This window comes from Pelodiscus sinensis, chromosome 1 (assembly GCF_052426305.1).
Source record: "Pelodiscus sinensis isolate ZL-2025 chromosome 1, ASM5242630v1, whole genome shotgun sequence".
Classification (NCBI taxonomy): domain Eukaryota; kingdom Metazoa; phylum Chordata; order Testudines; family Trionychidae; genus Pelodiscus; species Pelodiscus sinensis.
The window spans coordinates 234,187,147-234,208,488 of record NC_143052.1 but is presented as its reverse complement, the minus strand read 5'-3'; the positions used below and the strand labels follow the sequence as shown (position 1 = coordinate 234,208,488).

The following is a 21,342-nucleotide window of genomic DNA, read 5'->3' as shown; positions in this document are numbered from 1 at the left end:
TGTTCATTAAAAATGCGTTCATTACATTTGTGACACAACTCTTCTGGGGAGAATCGTATCTCTCCGGCTCAGTTTTACCAACATTCTCCCATATGTTTCATGCAACAGCAGTGTCAGATGATGATGACCCAGCACATAGGTGACTAGTGAGAAGGGACAGAAAGGGGGCACTGGCCACGTGATCTCCCCACTGTCAAGTGACTCCTCCTGTGGTCTGGGTCTCCTCACCCCGCTTCCTCCCCATCCCATGTTACCTGCGTCAGGCTGTCTGTCTGTCCCAAAGCACTGCATCAGGCAGCAAACAGCATCCCAAGCAGCATGGTCAGAGGCTGCTTGGGACTGGTGAGAGTGCAGCTGGACCTCCCCATGCTTCCCCCCCCCACCCCATTACTTGTCTAGGGTGCTGGGCTCTTTCTCTGCACCATGTGGACTGTGTCTCCTTTCCCCGGGTGTGAGCAGAGTGACCGGAGACTGCCTGGGAGAGTGCAGCAGCTGAGAAGCAGGGCTCATGGCATAGTGGGGGGGGAGGATCGGCCCTCCCTGACCCAGCACACATTTACTAGAGGGTAGTCTCAACCCTCGGGGGCCAAATCCAGTCAAGCCAGGGGCCATAACCAGCCCCTGGGCCATAGGTATCCCATCCCTTCTTTACAGCATTCAGTCCCCCGTACTGTAGCAGTGTAGAAAAAAACGCTGCAGGGGCTGGCAGGGCGAGCCAAGGCATTAGGACAGCTGCACTGTTTTAAGAGCACAAACAGGAAGCAGCCCTGTGCTCCCGCGCTGGTACGTTTCATCTGGAGAGAGGAAATAAAACCTCCTCTCTGCCCTCTTCTACTCCTGTTTTTGTACACTCCGCAGGTGGCTCATCTTCCTGGGTCACTGTTACCGCCTTTGCCTCTCTCTGTGTGAAGGCAACCCCCCCTCCCCTGAGGTGGACAGCATCTCCCCCCCAGCCAAACCCCAACTCCAATCATCCCCCATCTGATTTTTCCCTTCCAGTCCTTCTTCTGCCTCACCCTAAAGTTACCTGACCCCCCCCCCCCCAGGCCACTTAATTTCTGCCCCCTGTTAATACTCTGCCCATCTCTCCACTGTGCCCTCTAAACTCCTTTTCAATGCTTGTAAAGAGCCAGAAATAGCATCTGAATCCATGTAAGGGCAGAGTGAAGGCAGTAGCAACAACAGCTCTTATTGAGCATGCTCAGTTTCAGTGTGCATGCTTACTACACACTAAGTATCAAATTCTGAGACTTCTGTCGCTGCACCCTCCCATTCTAGAAGAGAAACTGAAGACAGGTGAGTGAAATACTGTGTCATATAAACTAGTCTTTATTTTACTCATTAGTAAAATCCTATGGGCAAGTATGCCGTTTAGGGGATTGGAGGCAATAGCCCTCCTTCCTGAGTTTAGACCTGAGGTCTGCTTAAAGCTGCATGCCCTGACTCCAGAGGCAGTTTTTAAATGCAACAGAGTTTGAGCTGCTTTCAGTTTTGCCTTTGGGAAGGGGGTTTATTATAAAAGAGGGAGGGGCAGGGTGATTAACAATAACAAAAGGCTGGGCATTCCAGTTGTGACAGACCGGGCCGGGTCTGGGCACGGCTGAGGGCATCCGCTCAGGGCGAATGGCTCAAACTCGGGGCTCCATACACCCCCAGACTGGAGGCCCTTCCCAAATAGGCCACAAACCAGTTGCACAGAGCACTTCAGCTGCCTGTCTGGCCAGCCAGAAGCCTCATGAACAAAACCCCTTTGAGACCTCAGCCCTATCTGTGCCCCTAACAGCCCAGGGCCTAACACACAGGTGCGGGGTTTAGAACCTAATCTCACCTTCTTAAAAAAGGTGTGAACAGGAACTAATCTAAAAATGACTGCAGAGTGATATAAGGATTTCATAAAATTGAGTGATTAGGCAACACAAAGGCAGATGGAATTCAGTGTTGATACATGCAAAGTAATGCACATGGAAAAATATAATCCTAACTATAGATACAAAATATCTGTTACCACTTAAGAAAGAGAGCTTGGAATTCCTGTGGATAGTTCCCTGAAAACATCTGTTCAATGTGCACTGGCTGTCTAAAAATTAAAAAGCTAACAGAATATTAGAAATCATTAGGAAAGGATTAGCTAATAAGACAAAATACCATATTGCAAAGATATATTGTATTTGGAAAAGGTACAGAAAGGACAACAGAAAATAATAGGGTATAGGAACAGTGCTCTTCACAGGTGATTAAGTAGCCTGCCCATGCACAGGGCCCGGAGCCTCTAACTGGGCAGGGCTGATTAATCACCTGTAAAGCTCTGTTGCCATGCATTTTAGAGGGAACATTGGTAAGGAACAGCCTCCATAGGAGTGAAGATTAACAAGACTAGGAATTTTCAACTTAGAAAAGAACTAACTAAAGGGGGGATATGTTAGATGACTAGAAAATCATGAACAGTGTGGAAAAGTAGAATAAGGAAATGTTAGTCATTCCTTCACAAACATAACACAGTAAGCTGACCCAATTACATTTATAGGCAGCAGATGTAAAAAAAACACAGTAAATTATTGTTTCACGTTCAACTTGAGGAACTCTTTACGAGGGGATGGTGGAAAGGCCCAAATCATAATAGGGTTCCAATAAGAACAAGGAAGTTCAAGGAAGATAGGTCCATCAATGGCTAATAACCAGAATGGGCAGGGATGGTGTTGCTAGATTCTGTTTGCCAGAAGCTGGGAATGGGTGTCAGAGGAGGGATCATGATGATTACCTCTTCTCTTTATTCCTTCTGAAGCACCTGACATTGGCTGCTGTTGGAGGACAGGATACTAGGTTGAAAGACCTTTTGTTTGACCCAGTATGGCCATTCTGATGTTCTTACATAGAGCTAAAATGTATCTGCCAACTTGCTGTAACCCACTAAATCCCAATCATCTTCCAGAGCTGAGCTAGAGTCCAAGAGTCTTGACAGGGTCTGTCTCTCTCCACAGAGTTAGTAACAAAGTAAGAATATATATTACAATGTTAAGGCTAACCAATGTCCCTTAAGTGACTTGCCACAAGATGTCAGAATATGTTAATGTTAGAGCTGAGTGGGTCTAATATTTCTTTAATTTTCTTTCTTATATACAGGGTATTCCCACTATACGTCTCCCCAGTATACATCCATTCCACACTAAGGTCATTGGCACTTGTAGGAACTGAGGGTATGTCTACACTACAGCACTAATTCGAACTAACTTAGTTCAAATTAGTTAATTCAAACTAAACTAATTCGAATTAGTGCATCTAGACTTAAAATCTAGTTTGAATTAGCGTTTTGCTAATTCGAACTAGCATGTCCACACTGAGTGGACCCTGAACTGAGGTTAAGGATGGCCGGAAGCAGTGCCGGCAGGGCATCAGATTAGGACTTAGAGCGTGCAGCTGCTGTCTCAGGCTAGCTGAGGGCTGTGCTTAAAGGGACCCAACCCCCACCCCGGACAGACAGTTCTCAGGGGTTCCCCGCTTGCAAAGCAGTCCTGGCTTGGAGTGCCCTGAGTGCCCACACTGGGCACATCACAGCACTCGGCCATCAGCCCGGCTGCATTTGCCGCAGGCTGCCATCCGGAGTGGGGTCAATCAAGGGGCTTCAGGAGAGCTTTCACCCCGAGGAGTCCGCAGAGCCACCCCAGTCCTCCCCATCGGGCGCTCGTACCCTATTCCTCCCTCACCTCCTTCCACTTACCCCTCCCTAGTCCCCCTTCCTGATGTACAAAATAAAGGACATGTGTGTTCAAAATAGAAACTCTCTTTATTGAACAAAACTCGGGGAGACTGGGAAAAGGAGGTGGGCGAGGGGAAGAGTGAGGGTGGGAGAGGGGAGGGCAACTAAAATGATCAGATGTTTGGAACAGGTCCCATATGAAGAGAGGCTAAAGAGACTGGGACTTTTCAGCTTGGAAAAGAGGAGACTGAGGGGGGATATGATAGAGGTCTATAGAAGCATGAGTGGTGTGGAGAGGGTGCATAAAGAAAAGTTCTTCATTAGTTCCCATAATAGAAGGACTAAAGGACACCAAATGAAAAGAATGGGTAACAGGCTTCAAACTAACAACAGAAAGTTCTTTTTCACAAAGCAAATAGTCAACCTGTGGAACTCCTTGCTGCAGGAGGCTGTGAAGGCTAGAACTATAACAGAGTTTAAAGAGAAGTGAGATAAAGTCATGGAGGTTGGGTCCATGGAGTGGTATTAGCCAGGGGGTAGAAATGGTGTCCCTGGCCTCTGTTTGTGGAAGGCTGGAGATGGATGGCACGAGACAAATGGCTTGGTCATTGTCTTCAGTCCATCCCCTCCAGGGTACCTAGTGTTGGCTGCTGTTGACAGACAGGCTACTGGGCTAGATGGACCTTTGGTCTGACCCAGTACAGCCATTCTAAGCTCAGGGTCGGGGGTCTCAGTGGACCACCTTGATTTTCATGCAAACCTGCTCCTAGGTGGCCAGGCTGGCAGCTCTCCTGCCCTAGACGGCCACTTTCCTGTGCCTAGTGCGGAGATCGTGGACAAGGTCCACGATGTCTGCACTAGACCAGGCGGGCGCCCGCCTCTTGCGGACCTGGGCAGGCTCCTGGGAGCCGCCAGCCTGGTCCCGGGAAGAGGCGGAGGGCTGGGTGGCAGCGGGTGGCTGGCTCGAGCCGTGCCAGGTGCAGGGTCTGCTGGCTGGGTGCTGGCAGGCTTGCACCTGGCACAGGCACCATAGCCAGCCCATGCCCCTTTAAGGGGTCCGGGGCCGGGAGGGGGACAGAAGAGTTTCCCTGGTGGTGCCCAGAGTGGCCACCAGGGCAAGCTGGGGAGGGCTAGCCTCCCACTAGTTCGAATTAAGTGGCAACACAGCCCTTAATTCGAACTAGTTAATTCGAACTAGGAGTTAGTCCTCATGGAATGAGGTTTACCTAGTTCGAATTAAGCGCTCCGCTAGTTCGAATTAAGTTCGAACTAGCGGTTCGCGTGTATAGCGCCTATCAAAGTTAATTCGAACTAACGTCTTATTTCGAATTAACTTTGTAGTGTAGACATACCCTGATACATTATAAGTCCTCCCATTCCCCACTCTTAAGTCACTCAAAAAAACAAAATAAAAAAACAATTTGCACAAATGGAAGTCAGCCATAGGGAAAAAATTTAAGTTGTTTCGCTATAAATCCAAGTTTTTTGGAACGTATCATCTTGGATCTTATAGTGAGGACAGCCGGTATAGTAATTAGATACGGTGTTCCTGTCAACTAACTGCTAAGTTGTCTGCCAAAAAAAAAGTAGAATTTTCCAGTACTGTGGGAGCCACTGAACAAAGATGATGTGGGGTGGGTTGGTTCTCTATAAGCTGTGCACCTACATGGCTGCACAGCAGTTATCTAAGCTCCTCTCAGAAGCTCCATGCAGGCCAGGAGCTCAGCTGACCAGCAGGGGGAGAGGCATTGTTTCACTAAGCAAGCAGCTAATGGAGGGCAGCTGCATGCTTGAAACTGAGCAGCTCCCAGAGCATGTGAACAAGAGAGATAAGGAGAGAATAAGTGGCTGGGAAGCAAGCAAGAAAGGCAGGAAGCGAGTAATTGGCTGAGGGGGAGCCAGTGGGGAGGAGAGTTTAGAGAGTCTCATACACAAAAGGAGCGAGGCAGAAACTCACCACCCTCAAACCTCCTGGGAACGGGGAGATAAGATACTGACTTCTGATGTGAGTCTGGAGTTTGTTTGTCCTGTGGTGAGGTATGGATAATTTGTCTGTGCTCTGTCCTGTCCTAATTCCCAGTTAGACTGCTGGTGCCTGCTACTTTGAGAAGAAAGAGAAATTCTGCCCAAAGTGGGATCTATAAAACAATAGGAACCTAGCAGGCCTTTGTCTGGCAGGCATGACACACCCAAGGGAAGGAAGCAAAGACCCCGGGGGGAGGGAACTTCCCTGGGTTTGGAGGCTTAGCTGGAATACGAACAATTTGAGGGTGAGTGTGTAATAAGTTTGTACTGAGGTTTTAGTGTTAAAATTATCTAACTATTTTCTGTTATTTTAAATTTGTAACCTACTTTGCTCTGCCTCTTCTCACTTATAACCACTTAAATCCTACTTCTTGCCCTTAATAAAATCACTTATTTACTATCAATCCCAGTGTAAATAATTGTTACTTTGGGGAGCAGTCAGTGTACATTTCCCTTTCACTGTTAAAGGGGGGGTTACCTAAATAATTCATTTGGGGGTCTGATCCCATTTGGGGAGTGGTGTCCCAGGAAGCTAGGCCCAAAACTGCATTTTCCTGGTACTTAGAGTTTCAGTGTCTGTCCTGCTCCTTAGGGAAGAGGAGGAAGAGGGGGGCATTGATCTCAGCTCTGTGCCTCGGCTGGGGAAGACCAGAGAGCTGTCCCAGCAGGACAGGGTAGCAAGAAGCCCCAGAGAGTAGGAAGGTGAGTGGCAGTGGCCTTGCCAGCACCCCGGTGCAGTAAGTTGAGGGTCAGTAACATGGAGTCAGCAGGCCTGAATAAAGGCCTGTAACATAAAAACAACAACAGGCCTTGAAACTAGCAAGCAAGTCTTTGGTTCAGTAACACAGGAGCCAAGAAAAAGACCCTATTGATAACTGTGTAAGTTAGGTTGAACATGGAAGGACACAGGGAGGCACCAGGTACAGGTTGTAAGCCAGAGGGGAGCAGCGGAACATCTTAAGAAATGACTTAATACCAAAGTAGAAAATGTTAGAGGAGGAAATGGGGTTCCTCCATCTCCATTTGGTGCTTGGCTTGTACTGACCATTCTCGGTAACACTGCTGAAGCCTCTGTCCTCAGTCTCCCCTTCCGCATACTTTCACTCTCCTCCTCCACCTCGTGGCATACACAAGACACCCCCCTCCACAAAATCTGAAATGGAGCCCCTTTCTATGGGTGGTAATAGGAGGCTATTTCTTTTCTCATTTACTTCAGTGAAACTCTGCCTGAGAAATGACTCCAGCATTTGCTCTTTAGTGGTTGTCCAGCAGAGACACATTAACAACCACTAAAGAGCAAATGCTGGAGTCATTTCTCAGGCAGAGTTTCACTGACATAAATGAGAAAAGAAGTGGCCTCCTATTACCACCTATGGGGCTAAATGTTGGAAAGCAATTGGAAAAAGCTGCACAAATTGTGTTCTGCAATTTGTGTAGCTTTTCTCTGGAGAAAAAAAAAGCTATAGTGTAGACATACCTTTTGGGGAGCCTCAGGCTATCAAACTCCATAGTTTAAGTCTGGAGCCTAATTGTGGAGAAAAGAACCTTATTGCAGTCAGATCAATTGGCCATCATACAGTCGTTATTCACCTCCTAAATGGGTCCAACAACAGAACTTCTTCACACTAGTACTGCACAGTGAGATATTTTGATTTCTTTGCAGATTTGGATTTATTTTCTGACTCGCTTGGGAAGAACCATCCCTGTTCTGACAACCATGGGTCTCACTGGTGAGTCTGGGGTCTCTTTATATTTCATTGCACTCACTGCCAAAGAAACAATGTAAGATTGTTGTGAGGATGGGGTGTGGGATACATTTTACTTCTCTAGTATCTCCTAGGAGGAAGGGAGACCCTCTCTCATGCTGGACATCTTTCTCTGGACAGAAGCTTGACTGTAGCCTTGGCTCCAGACTTGGGGTGCAGCCTCTGGCTCTGGCTCTAGGACTCTTCTCCCTGCTATCATGTGGAGTCAGTAGTTCCAGAGAAAAAGGCAAAATACCACTATGGCCAACCAATGGACCAGTTCCCCCAAGCTTAAACTGAGTACAGGCCAATAGGGAGGAAGGGTTGGGCTACTTGTCCCTTGTGTGTCCAAACAACTGAGGCTGAATCTCATGGCTCCAAAAATAAAAGTGGGCCCTGATGTTTCCTCAGGGGACTCGGGCAGCTGCTGTGTGGGATCAATGAATTTGCTTCAAGAGCAAATGGAATATAAATAAACCATTTCTGACTAATTTGGCTCTTAATATCCAGGGTGACTCTTCTCAGAAGTGGTAATAGGATGTTCTGCGTGAGGGGCTCTTGATATGGACGGCAAGAGGTTTTAATCTCTAGCCTGTTTAAGAGCCAAATTAAAAGAGATCTCACTTTGCACAAGACTTCTTCACGCAGGCTGTGACTCCTGGCTAGCAAGTCCTCCACGCCCAGAGAATTCAACCCAGACCTCAAAACCAACGAAACAGAACCCATCTGAAAGTGGAGCAAAATCTGATTAATGAGTTTGGATTATTTTTGCTTTACTTATGTTCACAAAACATCCTTAAACTACAATCTCTTCTTTTAATTTTTCAGGTTCTTCTGAAAGTGAAATTGAATGCAATGGAAACATAAATGACGTTGATACCACTGGGGCGTCCAGTACAACTGCAAGACCAGAAGGTTTAAACTATTCTGGTGAGTAATGGCTGCTGTTTGGTTGCTATATTTTAGCACACAGAGTCATCACAATGATGCACAGTATTTCACTTCTAATAAAGTACTTTACAGAATTAATTGATTAAACCTCATACCATTCCTGTTGGCCAAATACCATAGTCCTCATTTTACAGATGAAGAAATTAAGACAGACAGAAGGACTTAACATTTTGGTATAACTCCACTGTCTTTAATGCTGTTACTGAAGGAATGATTTTGGACAGAGAGGTAATGGTGGACTTTTTCACATTGACTTCAGCTTTTTTTTTTTTTCCCTTCAGGAGTGCAAATCAGACACTTAGGCTGCGTCTACACTGGCACGATTTTGCACAAAAGCAACTGCTTTTGTGCAAATTCTTGCCACCTGTCTACACTGGCCGTGAGTACAGGCAGTCCCCGGGTTACGTACAAGATAGGGACTGTAGGTTTGTTCTTAAGTTGAATTTGTATGTAAGTCGGAACTGGTACATATTGTAGGGGAAACTCTAGCCAAACATTTCTCCAGAACTCAGTTTTATTCTCCCACACCTCACTTCCCTCAGTCCTTTATTCTCAAGCTGAGGTGTCTGCTGAGAAAAGCTGCTCCGCGTCTCCCTGGTCTGCTGGGGGGGGGGCGCTAGTTTCGTGTCTCCCTGGTCTGCTGGGGGGAAGCAGCTAGTGCAGGGTTGCCTCACCCCGTTTGTAAGTAGGGATCTGATGTAAGTCAGATCCATGTAACCTGGGGACTGCTTGCATTTGCGCAAGAACACTGACTTTGTACTGTACAAAATCAATGGCTCTTGCGCAAATACTGCGGCGTTACAACTCAGGGATAAGCCCTCTTGCGCAAGAGGCCAGTGTAGACAGCCAAGTTAATTTCTTGCGCAAGAAAGCCCAATGGCTAAAATGGCCATCGGAGCTTTCTTGCGCAAGAGAGTGTCTACACTGCAACAGATGCTTTTGCGCAAAAGTATTTGTGCCAGTATAGATGCTCTCTTGCGCAAATACAGAAAAACTTTTCCGTTTAAAAGTGTTTGCGCAAAATCGTGTCAGTCTAGACGCAGCCATAGGTCTGATTTCCAGAAAGTTATCAGGAACTGTGAATACTTCCAACCCTCAAACTAGGCCCAAGGTGTCTCTGAAGCATTCAGAATTAACAGCCATTTAAAGTATTAAAGTTTGGCCCATGTGACTTAAATCAGTAGCAGAGGGGGATTGGCAGGGAGGAGGCTTTTGTTTAGTCCTTGCTGTTTTACACCCGCTACATGTACATCAGATCAACAGTTTATCTGGTATTGCTGGTAAAAAATGAAGGAACTCCCTGGTCTTTCACTCTAGAAACGAAACTGGACTGACTGCCAGATCCACCCCTGCTGAGTAGGATTGAAATTCCCTCCTAATGCAGGATGAAATGGCACTGAGACTCCCCTGCCCCCGCCATTCAAAAGGGCCCAGGGCTCCCAGCCACCACCACCACTAACACAGGAACTGTGGTGACCGGAGCCTCAGGCCCTTTAAATTGCTGCCAGAGCTCTGTGGGGCGTGCTCTAGGCAGCTCTTAGAGATGAGGGAGGGGCTGGGGTAGCAGTGCTCTGGGCAGTGCTGAGGGCTCACTTCCCCAGCCCCGCCCATTCTGAGAGCGCACAGCTGCCCCTCCCCAGTCCAATGTCCTAGCAAGTCTGTCACCCCCTCCCCCCCCCCCCCATTCTGCATCTGTCTTTAGGAATCACTCTCTTGAATTCACCTCTGAACTTTGAAGCCCCGTATCACAGTCTTGCCTTTCTGGTCATAAAGGGTTCGATGTGACTCCTATTACCCCCTGTCAACATCACTCCTGCATTATCCACAGAGTGACAGGTTTCGGCTGATTTCGCTATCGTGTCTGAGCACACTCCCCCTCCAGCTCCTCGGGGAACCTGTTCACCTTCACCTGGCAACCTCAGGAAATAAGAATTAAACCCAGATTTTGAAAATTATTTCCAGACACAATTTATTTTGCCTGGACACGTCACTAACATCCATAATACTTAATGCAGAACACACAGGTTGCACAAGAGCTATTAGAGAGCAGAGTGGAGCTCTGTGTTTGGGAAATCTGTTGCTGATATTGCAGTAAGGAAATATCTGATGACTTTTCCACTTACTACAGGAGTCCGTGCTTCAGAGGAGATTGCTCGGAAGGACTTGGATAGAATGAAAGGATATAAACCCATGATTATTAGTGCTGCCAGAAAACACAATATGGATCCAGCTGTGATTGCTGGTATCATCTCCCGAGAGTCACATGCTGGACTTGTCCTAGAGAATGGCTGGGGTGATCATGGAAATGCATTTGGTTTGATGCAGGTGGGTAAATGTCAATCAACTAGGGATAGGTATTTTTCAGTACTGTAGCCCAGACAAGGATTGATACTTGGCCTATTGCTAGAAAATACAATAGTGTTGAGGCAGCAATGCATTGCTCTGGCATATGTCAGACAACGCAGTAGAGAGACTGACTCTTGTTCAACCTAACCAGGTTGAACATTTTACCTTTTCACCCAGAAGATTCATTTCTTATTTGTATTATTTATTTAGGAAATATTAACAGGGTTAAAACAGGATCTCCTGATAAATACATCAATGGCCCAAAGTTGCTTCATGACAACATGAAAGCAACTCTTCTGAGCTGCACTGGCTCCTAGAGTGATCCTTTCAAAATACAAACAGGGCTGTATTATCGCTTGAAGCATGTTTGCAGTTTTTATTGCCGTCATTTTTTTACCTCATTGCTGGGAAGCTCCCATCTGGTGTTGAAATCGTCTACAGAATGAATGGAAAACTGTTTAGGCTTAGCAGTCCGAAAGCTAACAGTAAGATTTCCACCACATCAAGCATGGAACTTCAGTATGCTGATGACAATGCAGTTTTAGGCTGAAGATCTAAGAGTGGCAATCTTGAATGTGTTTGCTGATGCTTATGTATGTCTGGGTCTCACCCTCAACATCAAGAAAACCAAAGTGCTCCATCAGCCCTCTCCAAATGAGATACTATGTGGCACACCTATTAAAATTGAGGGAGAGGCACTGGAGAATGTTGATCATTTTCTCTACCTTGGAGGTTATTTTTCATCCAAGGCAGATATTGGTGTAGAAATCCAATATCGTCTGAGCTGTGCCAGTGCAGCCTTTTCTCATTTTGAGGCATGGGATTTTTGAAGATCACGACATTCAAACAGTGATCAATCTTCTTTTCTATCAAGCCATCGTTCTCCCATAACTACTGTATGGGTCTGAAACCTGGACAACCTACAGACATCACTTAAATGTCCTTGAGAAGTATCACCAATGCTGCCCCTGGAAGATCTTGAAGATCAAATGGAAAGACAGGTGCACTAACTTCAGTGTTTTGGAAGAGGCAAAGACCACCTGTATTGAGGCAATGATCATCCATCAGCAACTTTTCTGGACCGGTCATGTTATTCAAATGCCAGACGATCACTTCCCAAAACAGAACATGTTTTCTCAGCTGAAAGAAGGATACCGTAATGTGGAAGGACAACAGAAGCCGTATAAAGACTTGCTAAAGAATAACTTGAAGTGCAACATTGACATTGATACTTGGGAGACACTTGCTCAGGATCACTCAAAATGGAGACTAGTCCTATGCAATGGCTCCTGGCATTTTATATTTGCCCACTGACAAGCCGAGGAGGGGAAGAGGCACAGAGGAAGGGGAGACTGGCTTCTATCATGGTCAGCAGCCTCCTGCTGTACCTGGAAACATTTGTCCTCGCTGTAATAAGGCCTATCCTTGAAACACAAGCTCTATCGCCCACCTGAGAGTCCATAACTCCCATGGAAGATGATCATACTTGACAACAAGTGGTCACCCATCATCATTAACAGGGTTACAAATCCCTGCTGTGTAAATACGAGAACAAATAACAGTCGTTAAAGTTGCATGCTTTTGTTTAGAGACATTATGAAGTAGTACATACATCTGACCTCTCTATTTATTACTATATTACATCATCTAAGATGGCATTGTTAGTGATTTATTTAAACAGAGTGGAATCTCTGATTGAAGACATTTTATAGAGCAGGAATACCTATTAATTGTAATATTCAAAGACACCAGACAGCTGTTCTGCTAATGTTGCAGGTGGATGTGCTCTGAGTGTTGAACAAATGGCAACTAAACATCTAAGCATCTATTTGTCTTCGGTTTCTTTGGCTGAGTACATAATAGGTCCATTAATTTTTCCATAACAACCTGCCATACCATTCTTTAAGGGCTTCACTCTTTTTCTTTCTCCGCTGAGATGTGTCAATATCCCAACTGCTGTGAGCATATGAAAAATTCATTCTTCATTTTCTTTTGTGTGACTAGTTCTTCTAGGAAGGCCCCAGGAGGATTCCAAATGATTGTTTGGAACTAAATAGCCAATGATTTCTTGATATTTGGGTGCAAATTGTGCCTCCGTACTAGCTTATGACCATATGTGTACACATTCTCATTCACCAGTTTGTCCAATGATTATCCCCTATCTATAAAAATGTCCTCATTCACTATTCTTTCTCCAACACTTGTCTGTGTCTCAGTCTCTCAAACCCCATTCGTTTAAGGTTATTCATCTACACAGAGCCTTCTTCCCATGTGTCATATACAAACTTTTTTAAAGAAAGTTGTCTTTTTTGTTTCATAATTGACCAGTTGCCATTGCTTGTATTATAGCTATGTTTCTGTATAAAACAGCTTTCTTTGCTGAAAACATGCCTAACTTTATTGTAGTGGCACCATGGAAGAATGGGCCACCTACTATTAGTTTTGCCCTCTAAATGGATTAGAAAAGTTTCTTTATTGATCGGCCGTCCAATCACATCCATCCCATAGCTCTCCCAATTTTTAAAGATCACTGGTTTGTGATCTAGATTATTTGCAAGGGTCTCACTAGTGAGTGAAATAATGTATCTTACTTCTAGTTCCATCCCATTTCCTAGCATGCATTTAATTTTTGGAGGGTGTGATTTTTTTATTTTTTTTTTGGTATTAATATATAGTAATCCAGTGATCTCATTGCCACAATATTTTTGTCCAATAATGACCGGATGTTTGGCTGGGTTAGAGCCTTTCTCTCCCCCCAGAACACTACAGCTTTGAGCTGGCGGGCTTGATCATATCAGACTGTTTGGAACAGCTAATCCACTCTGTTCAGTGGGTCTGTACAATGTATCTGCATTTATTCTTGATATTTTCTTATTCTATAGGAATTCTTACAATGTTCTCTGTGTTCCTGCTAGGATTTTAGTTGGGAAGACTACAGAAAGATTTTGAAACAAGAAAGATATCCTGAGTAAAATGTGTATGTTGAGTGTGTCTATTCTTTTTCCAACCCAAAATAGCTTATGTCCTTCAGCATTTCACATCCTTTTTTTTCCTTTGTTGAAGTAGTGGTTTGATGTACAGGCAGTCCCCGGGTTACATGGATCCGACTTACATCGGCTCCCTACTTACAAACGGGGTGAGGCAACCCCGCACTAGCTGCTTCCCCCCAGCAGACCAGGGAGACGCGAAGCTAGCGCCTCCCCCCAGCAGACCAGGGAGACTTGGAGCAGCTTTTCTCAGCAGACACCTCAGCTTGAGAATAAAGGACTGAGGCAAGTGAGCTGTGGGAGAATAAAACTGAGCTCTGGAGAAATGTTTGGCTAGAGTTTCCCCTACAATATGTACCAGTTCCGACTTACATACAAATTCAACTTAAGAACAAACCTACAGTCCCTATCTTGTATGTAACCCGGGGACTGCCTGTACATCATGGAGCTTTTGTGGGCTGTTTGATATTTAAATTCCCAAGTGACATACTGAAATTACTGCCCATTTGAACCCAAATGTTTTCAGAAGGAATGACTTCTCAGAGTCTGGTAAATTGACAACTAGTATTTCAGGCTTGGCACAGTTTACTGTAAATCCAGATGTTCCCCAAGTCAGAGATTTTCTTAAAAATAATTGTAGTGTATGCAGCACTTGTTTCCAAGGGGTTTCTGCAAGCTTTATTGCTGTGAGAGATTTGCTGATCCTTTTTCTGTGTGCAGAAAGCTCCGTGGCCTGTGCAGAAAGTAAAGGAGACAATGGACAAGTCCCCCGTAATTCAAACACTGCCTCGCAGAGGACAGGTGTAAAGTGCAGTTATCTGATTAAGGAACTGGGAACCAGTGTGCACGTAAGATAGGACTTCCAACACTATTCTGTCAAAAACTCTTTCTGCTTCAGGTGACATTTTGCTGATCTGGCAATATGGGTGCTTCAAAGTACCAGGGCTACAGATGGCGGGGGAGAGGGAGTAAAGGGGGCTATCACCTCAGCCTGGAGTTTCAAAGGGGCCCGGAGCTCCCGGCTGCTACTGCAGCTACAGCGGTGGCCAAAACCCTAGGCCCTTTCAGGAAGGACAGGTAGGGCTGGCAGGGGAAGGCTAATCTCCAGCCCACCCCTTCTGCGTGAGGCCTTATTCCTTCCAGAAGGGTCCAGAGCCAGACCCCGTCCCCTTTCCCAGGGGTCTGGCATTTCTGTCCTTAGCCCTGTACTCTCAGAATATTGCCTGACTGACATTTGACCAGTGTTAAATGACTCCACTTTGATCTGGATTTATAGAAGATGAGAGCGTGGACTGCACTCAGTAGCTAGTATTTTGGCTAAAATACTTATGCCATGATTCAGCAGTAATATGGGCCAACCAGAGTTGCATACAGTCAGATCTGTTTCAACTTTAGAGAGAAAGACAGCCTACCATCTTTCATAGTTTGTGTAAGATCTTTCCCTAGAACAATAGCTGTTTCTCTCAACAGATCTACTAATGCCACTTTAAATGCCTTATATAATTCAACTAAAAGCCATCAGCCCTGGAGTTTAGGGCCAATAGACAGTATAAAAAGCAGATAAATGTCATCTTCTGTTATTTCTTTATTGAAAGTCTCATGGTCAATTTTGTTTCCCTTTGTCAAGCCAGCTATTTCCAGGTTTTTTTTTCTGCATAAATCAAGAGCTTGGAGTATCTGAGCTAGAGAAGTTTTTAGAATCTTTCATTTTGGTGTATAACTCCCTTCTGCTGATGCTATTTAATAGAGGAATAATATATTGTTCTTGAATCTCTTAAGCCAGATGTTTCCAAATGTTGTCACAGGAGCCTCTCTAACTTAAGAAAAACAAAAAGTGTGTTCTTCTCTAGAGCTTATTAAGACACTAGAAAGCATTGAAAATAATATAATTTGTACCAATACGTGTCAGGTGCTTGATGCAGGAAAACTGGCTTTGTAATGCGACATCCAGTTAATGTTTTTGTTCAAACCCAGAGTAACAATATCAAATTTACAGATGGAAAATTTAACTGTTTTCCTAGTCTTGAACAAAGTCTATAAAGTGCCGCAGGACTACTCAGTGTTTTTAAAGTTGGTGTGCATCTGCACTGCACTGTAACTCGAAATAAGATATGCAATTTGAGTGACACAAATTGCGTATCTTATTTCGATGCTATTTCAAAAAAGCTTATTTCATTATTTGGCACTGTTTACACAAGTGCCAAATTTTGAAATAAAATGCTATTCCAAAACATCCCTTATTCCTAATAGAATGAGGCTTACAGGGACATTGGATTAATGAACCTGAACCTGGACTGCTGTGAAGACGTGAGAGTTACTTTAGGATATCTCGATATCCTGAAATAGCGGTGCAATGTAGATGTAGCCTTACAGACTAACACAGCTACTCCTCTCAGACTTTCTACATCTTCTAAGGCAGTAATTTTTTATTTCACTTGTTGTCAGATCATCTCTTGTGGCCTTAATCTCAGGGATCGCCTCCCATATATCCACTTTAGTAGCTATTTGATTGTCTTCTGCCCTTGGTATTTTTTCCTGATTTGGCTGCTATGTGCTCTCTTGGAAGCTGAGTGGTTTCTTCACACTGTGAGCCAGAAAGGCTATAAATGAGGAACCTCTTAAATGTTTAGATTTGGGCATGGGGGAAATCCATCTTCTGCAGTTTGTGCTCCCAGATTTTGGGGGGAATTTAGAAGTCATAGGGGTGGATGGAGGCAGATGTCTTTTGAAAGAGGGAATATCAAAGACCCTGTAAACCTTGATTTACGAGGAGTAAGGGATCTTTCGAAAAAGGGCTTTTTTCCAACATTTGGCCCCGTCTATGCCAAAGAAAAACCTCTGCAAAAAGGATTGGGAAAAGATATGCAAATGAGAGCGCACTTTGCATATCTTCTGTTGAAAAAAACAGCAGTCTAGACGTCGCTTCAGACTTCAGGCGGCCATTGTAGCCCATCCCCCTGCTGATCTCCATGCACTCACAGTATAGGCTTCTTGAATCAGGAGTTATGGTGCAGGTATACTGCAGCAGCAAGCATTGCTCAGTGCTAGCCAGATAACACTGTTCTACAGCCAAAATGTTTCTGAAATAAATGGTCAAACTTTACTAATTCTGGGTCACTGAAAATGATGCTTAAAATTGTTGATTGACTCTAGTTTTCAAGATATGCTATTAGGTCAGTATATACGACCCTTGACTTGCAAATGGTGGAGGATAAGTGAGTTATAAACCAGAAATGACTAAAATACATCTTTGACTGGATCTATGAATAAATCTATGACTGGGTTTGGACAGTACTTGCTTTTTAGGCAAAACAATGAATGATGTAATCTGAAGCTAGCATTGCATGATACATGATATGAATTGCATCATGTTATTCCCAAAAGTCATGGATGATGCAATCATAATGAAGCTTATATCACGCTGCTGAACAAATTGCCCTATATCGGCTCTAGAAATCATACAGTGTCGTGCTCTCTTATTTGTCAGTGTTTGATTTTGCAAAGGGACACATTTCTGTTTAGCCAAAGTGAGCAGAGATGCCTCATACTTGTGTGAACAGTGCAGATAACTTCTGCTATGTTTGTGGTGAAGTGACTCTTGCATCACACAAGCGCAGTAAAACCACTATGGTTAAGAGAGCCTATCACCTTTAGTTTGGCTGCAAAATTGGAGATCAGGACAAGAGGTGGGCCCTACACATATGTTGCAACACTTGTGCAACAAATCTTCGCCAGTGGTTGAACAGGAAAAGGAAATCTATGCCTTTTGCAGTGCCAGTGATTTGGAGAGAGCCAACAGATCATACCAGCAATTGTTACTTCTGCATGGTGCCTCCAGTTGGGAAAGGTGTGTCAAAGAAGAAAAAGTGGACTGTGCATTATCCAAACATTCCATCAGCTATATGTCCAGTACTCCACGGAGAAGGACTGCCGGTTCCTGATGCACCAGAATCATTCTCACTTGAGTCAGACGAGGAAGAGGATGAAACTTCTGGTCCTGAGCCATCAATGTCACAGGACCCACATTTTCTCCCATCCTCCTCCTCTGAACCACACCTCATAACACAAGGTGAACTGAATGACCTTGTCAGGAATTTGGAACTACCCAAGAGTAAGGCAGAGCTGTTGGGCTCCAGACTACAGCAGTGGAATCTCCTGGCAGGTGATGTTAGGGTTTCCATGTTCCGTGACCGTCAAAAGGATCTTGTCCCATTCTTCTTCATGGAAGGTGATCTTGTAGCCTGCAACAACATCGATGGTGTGATGGCAGCCCTCAACATCATTCACGATCCAGATTAGTGGGACTGTTCATTGAGTCATCAAAGACGAGTCTTAAAGCTGTTTTGCTGCATAATGGCAATGTTTTGCCATCAATTCCAGTTGGTCATGCAGTCCATATGAAGGAAATCTATGACAACATGAAACAACTTTTGAGGTGCATAAACTATGACCAACATCAGGGGCAGCTTTGTGGCGATTTGAAGGTTGTTGCTCTCTTGCTTGGTCTGCAGACTGGATACAGGCAGTCCCCGAGTTACGCGGATCCGACTGATGTCGGATCCGCACTTACGAACGGGGCTTTCTCGCCCCGGAGCTTGCAGGCAGCGGGACCGCCCAGAGCGCAGCGGTCCTGCCACCTCAACCTCCGGGATGAGAAAAGCTGCTCCGGGTGCCCTTGGTCTGCTGGGGACCGTCTCCAGCAGACCAGGGACACCTGGAGCAAAGCCGGGGAGGCGGAGGGGTCCTGCGCCTCTGAGGCTTTGCTGTGGCAAAGCCGGGGAGGCGCGGGACGCCGCCGCCGCTGCTGCTTTGCTCCCGGTGCCTCTGGTCTGGTCGGGACCGTCAGTTTCAACAGCAGCTGAATCTGGACGCCAGTTCTGACTTACATACAGATTCGTGAACTTCTTCGAGATGATGCATTTAACCATGCACTGCGTGGCAAGGAAAAGACAGCATGGAAAGCCTTTCAGTTAGTGGCAATAAATATTCTCGGAAACAACAAGGCAGACAACTACAGGTTGTTGGTGGAAAACCTCCTCAAGGCATGCAAAAGCCTTGGTTGCAACATGTCACTAAAGATTTTTTTTTTTTCCACTGAACTGCGGAGCAGTGAGCAATGAGCACGGCAAGCGATTTCACCAGGACATTGCAACAATGGAGAAATGCTGTCAGGGCAAATGGAGCCCATCAGTGCTTGCGGACTATTGCTGGATAGTGACAAGAGATGCTCCATTTAATGAATACAAGAGACAAGCCAAGAAGCACCGAGTAGACACTGAATAGGACTAAACTATGTACATAATAGTTTTTTGCCTTTTTGTTTCATAATAAATTTTATTTATATAACCCTTTTGCTGATTTTTTTAAAGTGTTACATAAACCAGACAGGTGAAATATTATCATGTAAAGCAACCATAAACACATGAAAAGACTTAGGTTTACAATTTATGATTAAAACTCTATCTACACAATATACATAGACGTAAAATGTAAACTTAAATATATTGGAAACAGTAGCCAGTCAGTTGTTTTAATTGTCATATTTGAATTCAGCACATCAAAATACATAGTAAATAGCACATTTTTATCTCTGAAGCAGATGACATCTAAAAAATTGTAGACCAGTGTAATTAACGACTATAACTTGAAATGGTGAAGAAGATGCATATTAGGATAAACCCTTCTTCATTAGCAGTATCCAATGTACTCTCCCTCAGTGTTTGTTGGGATTACAGTGAGAAGTACAGTAAAGTTGAATATTTGAGTAATTTCTCAACCACGGTTTGAGACTGAGTCGCGTAGAGTGTTCTGGGAGGGAAGAACAGCAGAAATACATCATCTTTTTCAGTAGTAGTGTTCTCTCTGTACATCTAGGTTGATAAACGCTACCATACCCCAGTCGGATCATGGAATAGCCAGGAACATCTCGATCAGGGGACAGGCATCCTTGCTGATATGATTAACACAATTGAAGATAAGTTCCCTGAATGGACCACGGAACAACAGCTGAAAGGTACAATATAGACTGTTTTCAGGCCAGGAGCTAAGGAGATTTCTAGCACAAAAATCATGTTAGAGGGTTTTTTGTAACTGATATTTTAAATGCTTTTTATTTCTAAGTATCATTTTTTTTCACCATGGGCGCTGATTATCTTTCTGATTTTTTTGTTTGTTTGTTTGCATAGTTGGGCAGCGAAACTGGTTAGTCAGTTACAGCAGGGTTTTTTTGTTCTTTGACGCAATACTGAGTGGTGGGTTTCCAACACTGTGTAGGGAACATTTATAAATCCATTCCCACCCTCTCAATCTAGTTTATACAGAAATGTAGGCCTCTACTAATTCACCATCAGTAAAATCCTGGTGCCTTTGAAGGCAATGAGCACTTGCAGTTTATTTGAATCATTCCAGGAATTATCCCTATATCACTATAGGAATGTGGGTGTGGAGTGCATTTTTAGGAATGGGACAGAGCTTCAAGTAACTGCAAAATTGTGCACTGCAATATGGAGCAGAGATTCAGGAAAGGGAGTGGAATTAAATGCGAGTTCATGTTTTAATTTTCTCCCTTACTTTACATTCAGTCCTGCAAATAATTGTAATATGGTAATTGGAGCTTGTGTTCTATTAAAAATAGGCCTGGTTCAAAGATTTAGTGTGTCTATTTGAATGTGCTTAACCAAATGGTTCACCAAGCTCCTGCCACTTTTTTGACATAAAAACCCTAAAGCCCTCTAATTCTGCGTGGACTCAGCAGAGAGCCTCCTTTTTATTTAATTACAATGTAATAAAGAATTCATACACAGCCAATTTTTTTACTTTATTTAATATCCTAAATAAAAAGAAGAAAGATCTAGCTGGAATTTTTATTGTTTTTTTTTCTTTTTTCTGTATGTAATTTAAATTCCCTTTTAATGTTTCAGGTGGGATTTCTGCCTACAATACAGGACCAGGAAACGTCCATAATTATCCTGGAGTGGATAATGGCACAACTCACCAGGATTATGCCAATGATGTAGTTGCACGAGCCAAGTTTTATAAGAGAAATGGATATTGAATATGGGGAGTTCTCTTTTGCATACACAATAGCGCTTGCTTGCTTAAATAAGCAGGGTTGTAAAAAGGGTGGGGCAAGTGGGGCAATTTCCTCAGGTGCATCATAATCAGGGATGCAGAGACACAACAAGTAAAAATAATAAGCTGCAAAAATAAAGAGAGACATACGCTAACCCTTAGAGGTGGGGCATAATTAATATTTTGCCCCAGGTGCAAAAATTCCTAGTTACACTTCTGCAAATAAGAGTTTACAGACTCAGCCACCAAATTTTTCCAGTCTTGGTGTTATATGGTAACTTCAGAACAAATGTGGTCTTACCAAAAGGAATGGAAATAGGATAGAACATTATTAAAACTCTTATCTGATTGATTCTCTGAATTATTACAGCTGCTCTGTCTGGCTAGTCATAATCATCTGTCTTCCAATTTCGAGCAACGACATGAGATATTTCAGTATTTGCTGCTGTCTTAACAATAAAAGAGGAAAGTAATCAGTTGGGGGAAGGAAGCCTGAACTTTAAATTCCTGATTTCTTTTGATT

General features: G+C 44.1%; 1 protein-coding gene across 4 annotated transcripts; it reads left to right on the top strand.

Annotated features, from left to right (window-relative positions):
* Positions 1-1,111: 1,111 nt before the first annotated feature.
* On the top strand, positions 1,112-21,167 carry LOC102446023 (lysozyme g-like). 4 transcript variants are annotated; one of them, XM_006137415.5, is made up of 6 exons: positions 1,112-1,296; positions 7,383-7,449; positions 8,293-8,394; positions 10,544-10,740; positions 19,623-19,761; positions 20,669-21,167. In XM_006137415.5, the coding sequence occupies exons 2-6, from the start codon at positions 7,437-7,439 to the stop codon at positions 20,800-20,802; spliced, it is 585 nt and encodes a 194-aa protein (XP_006137477.2). In that variant the 5' UTR covers positions 1,112-1,296; positions 7,383-7,436; the 3' UTR covers positions 20,803-21,167. The 4 variants fall into 4 exon arrangements, with proteins under 4 accessions (XP_006137477.2, XP_006137478.2, XP_006137476.2 ...); XM_006137416.5 differs by lacking the exon at positions 1,112-1,296 and adding an exon at positions 5,548-5,699; XM_006137414.5 differs by lacking the exon at positions 1,112-1,296 and adding an exon at positions 5,552-5,731.
* Positions 21,168-21,342: the final 175 nt, after the last annotated feature.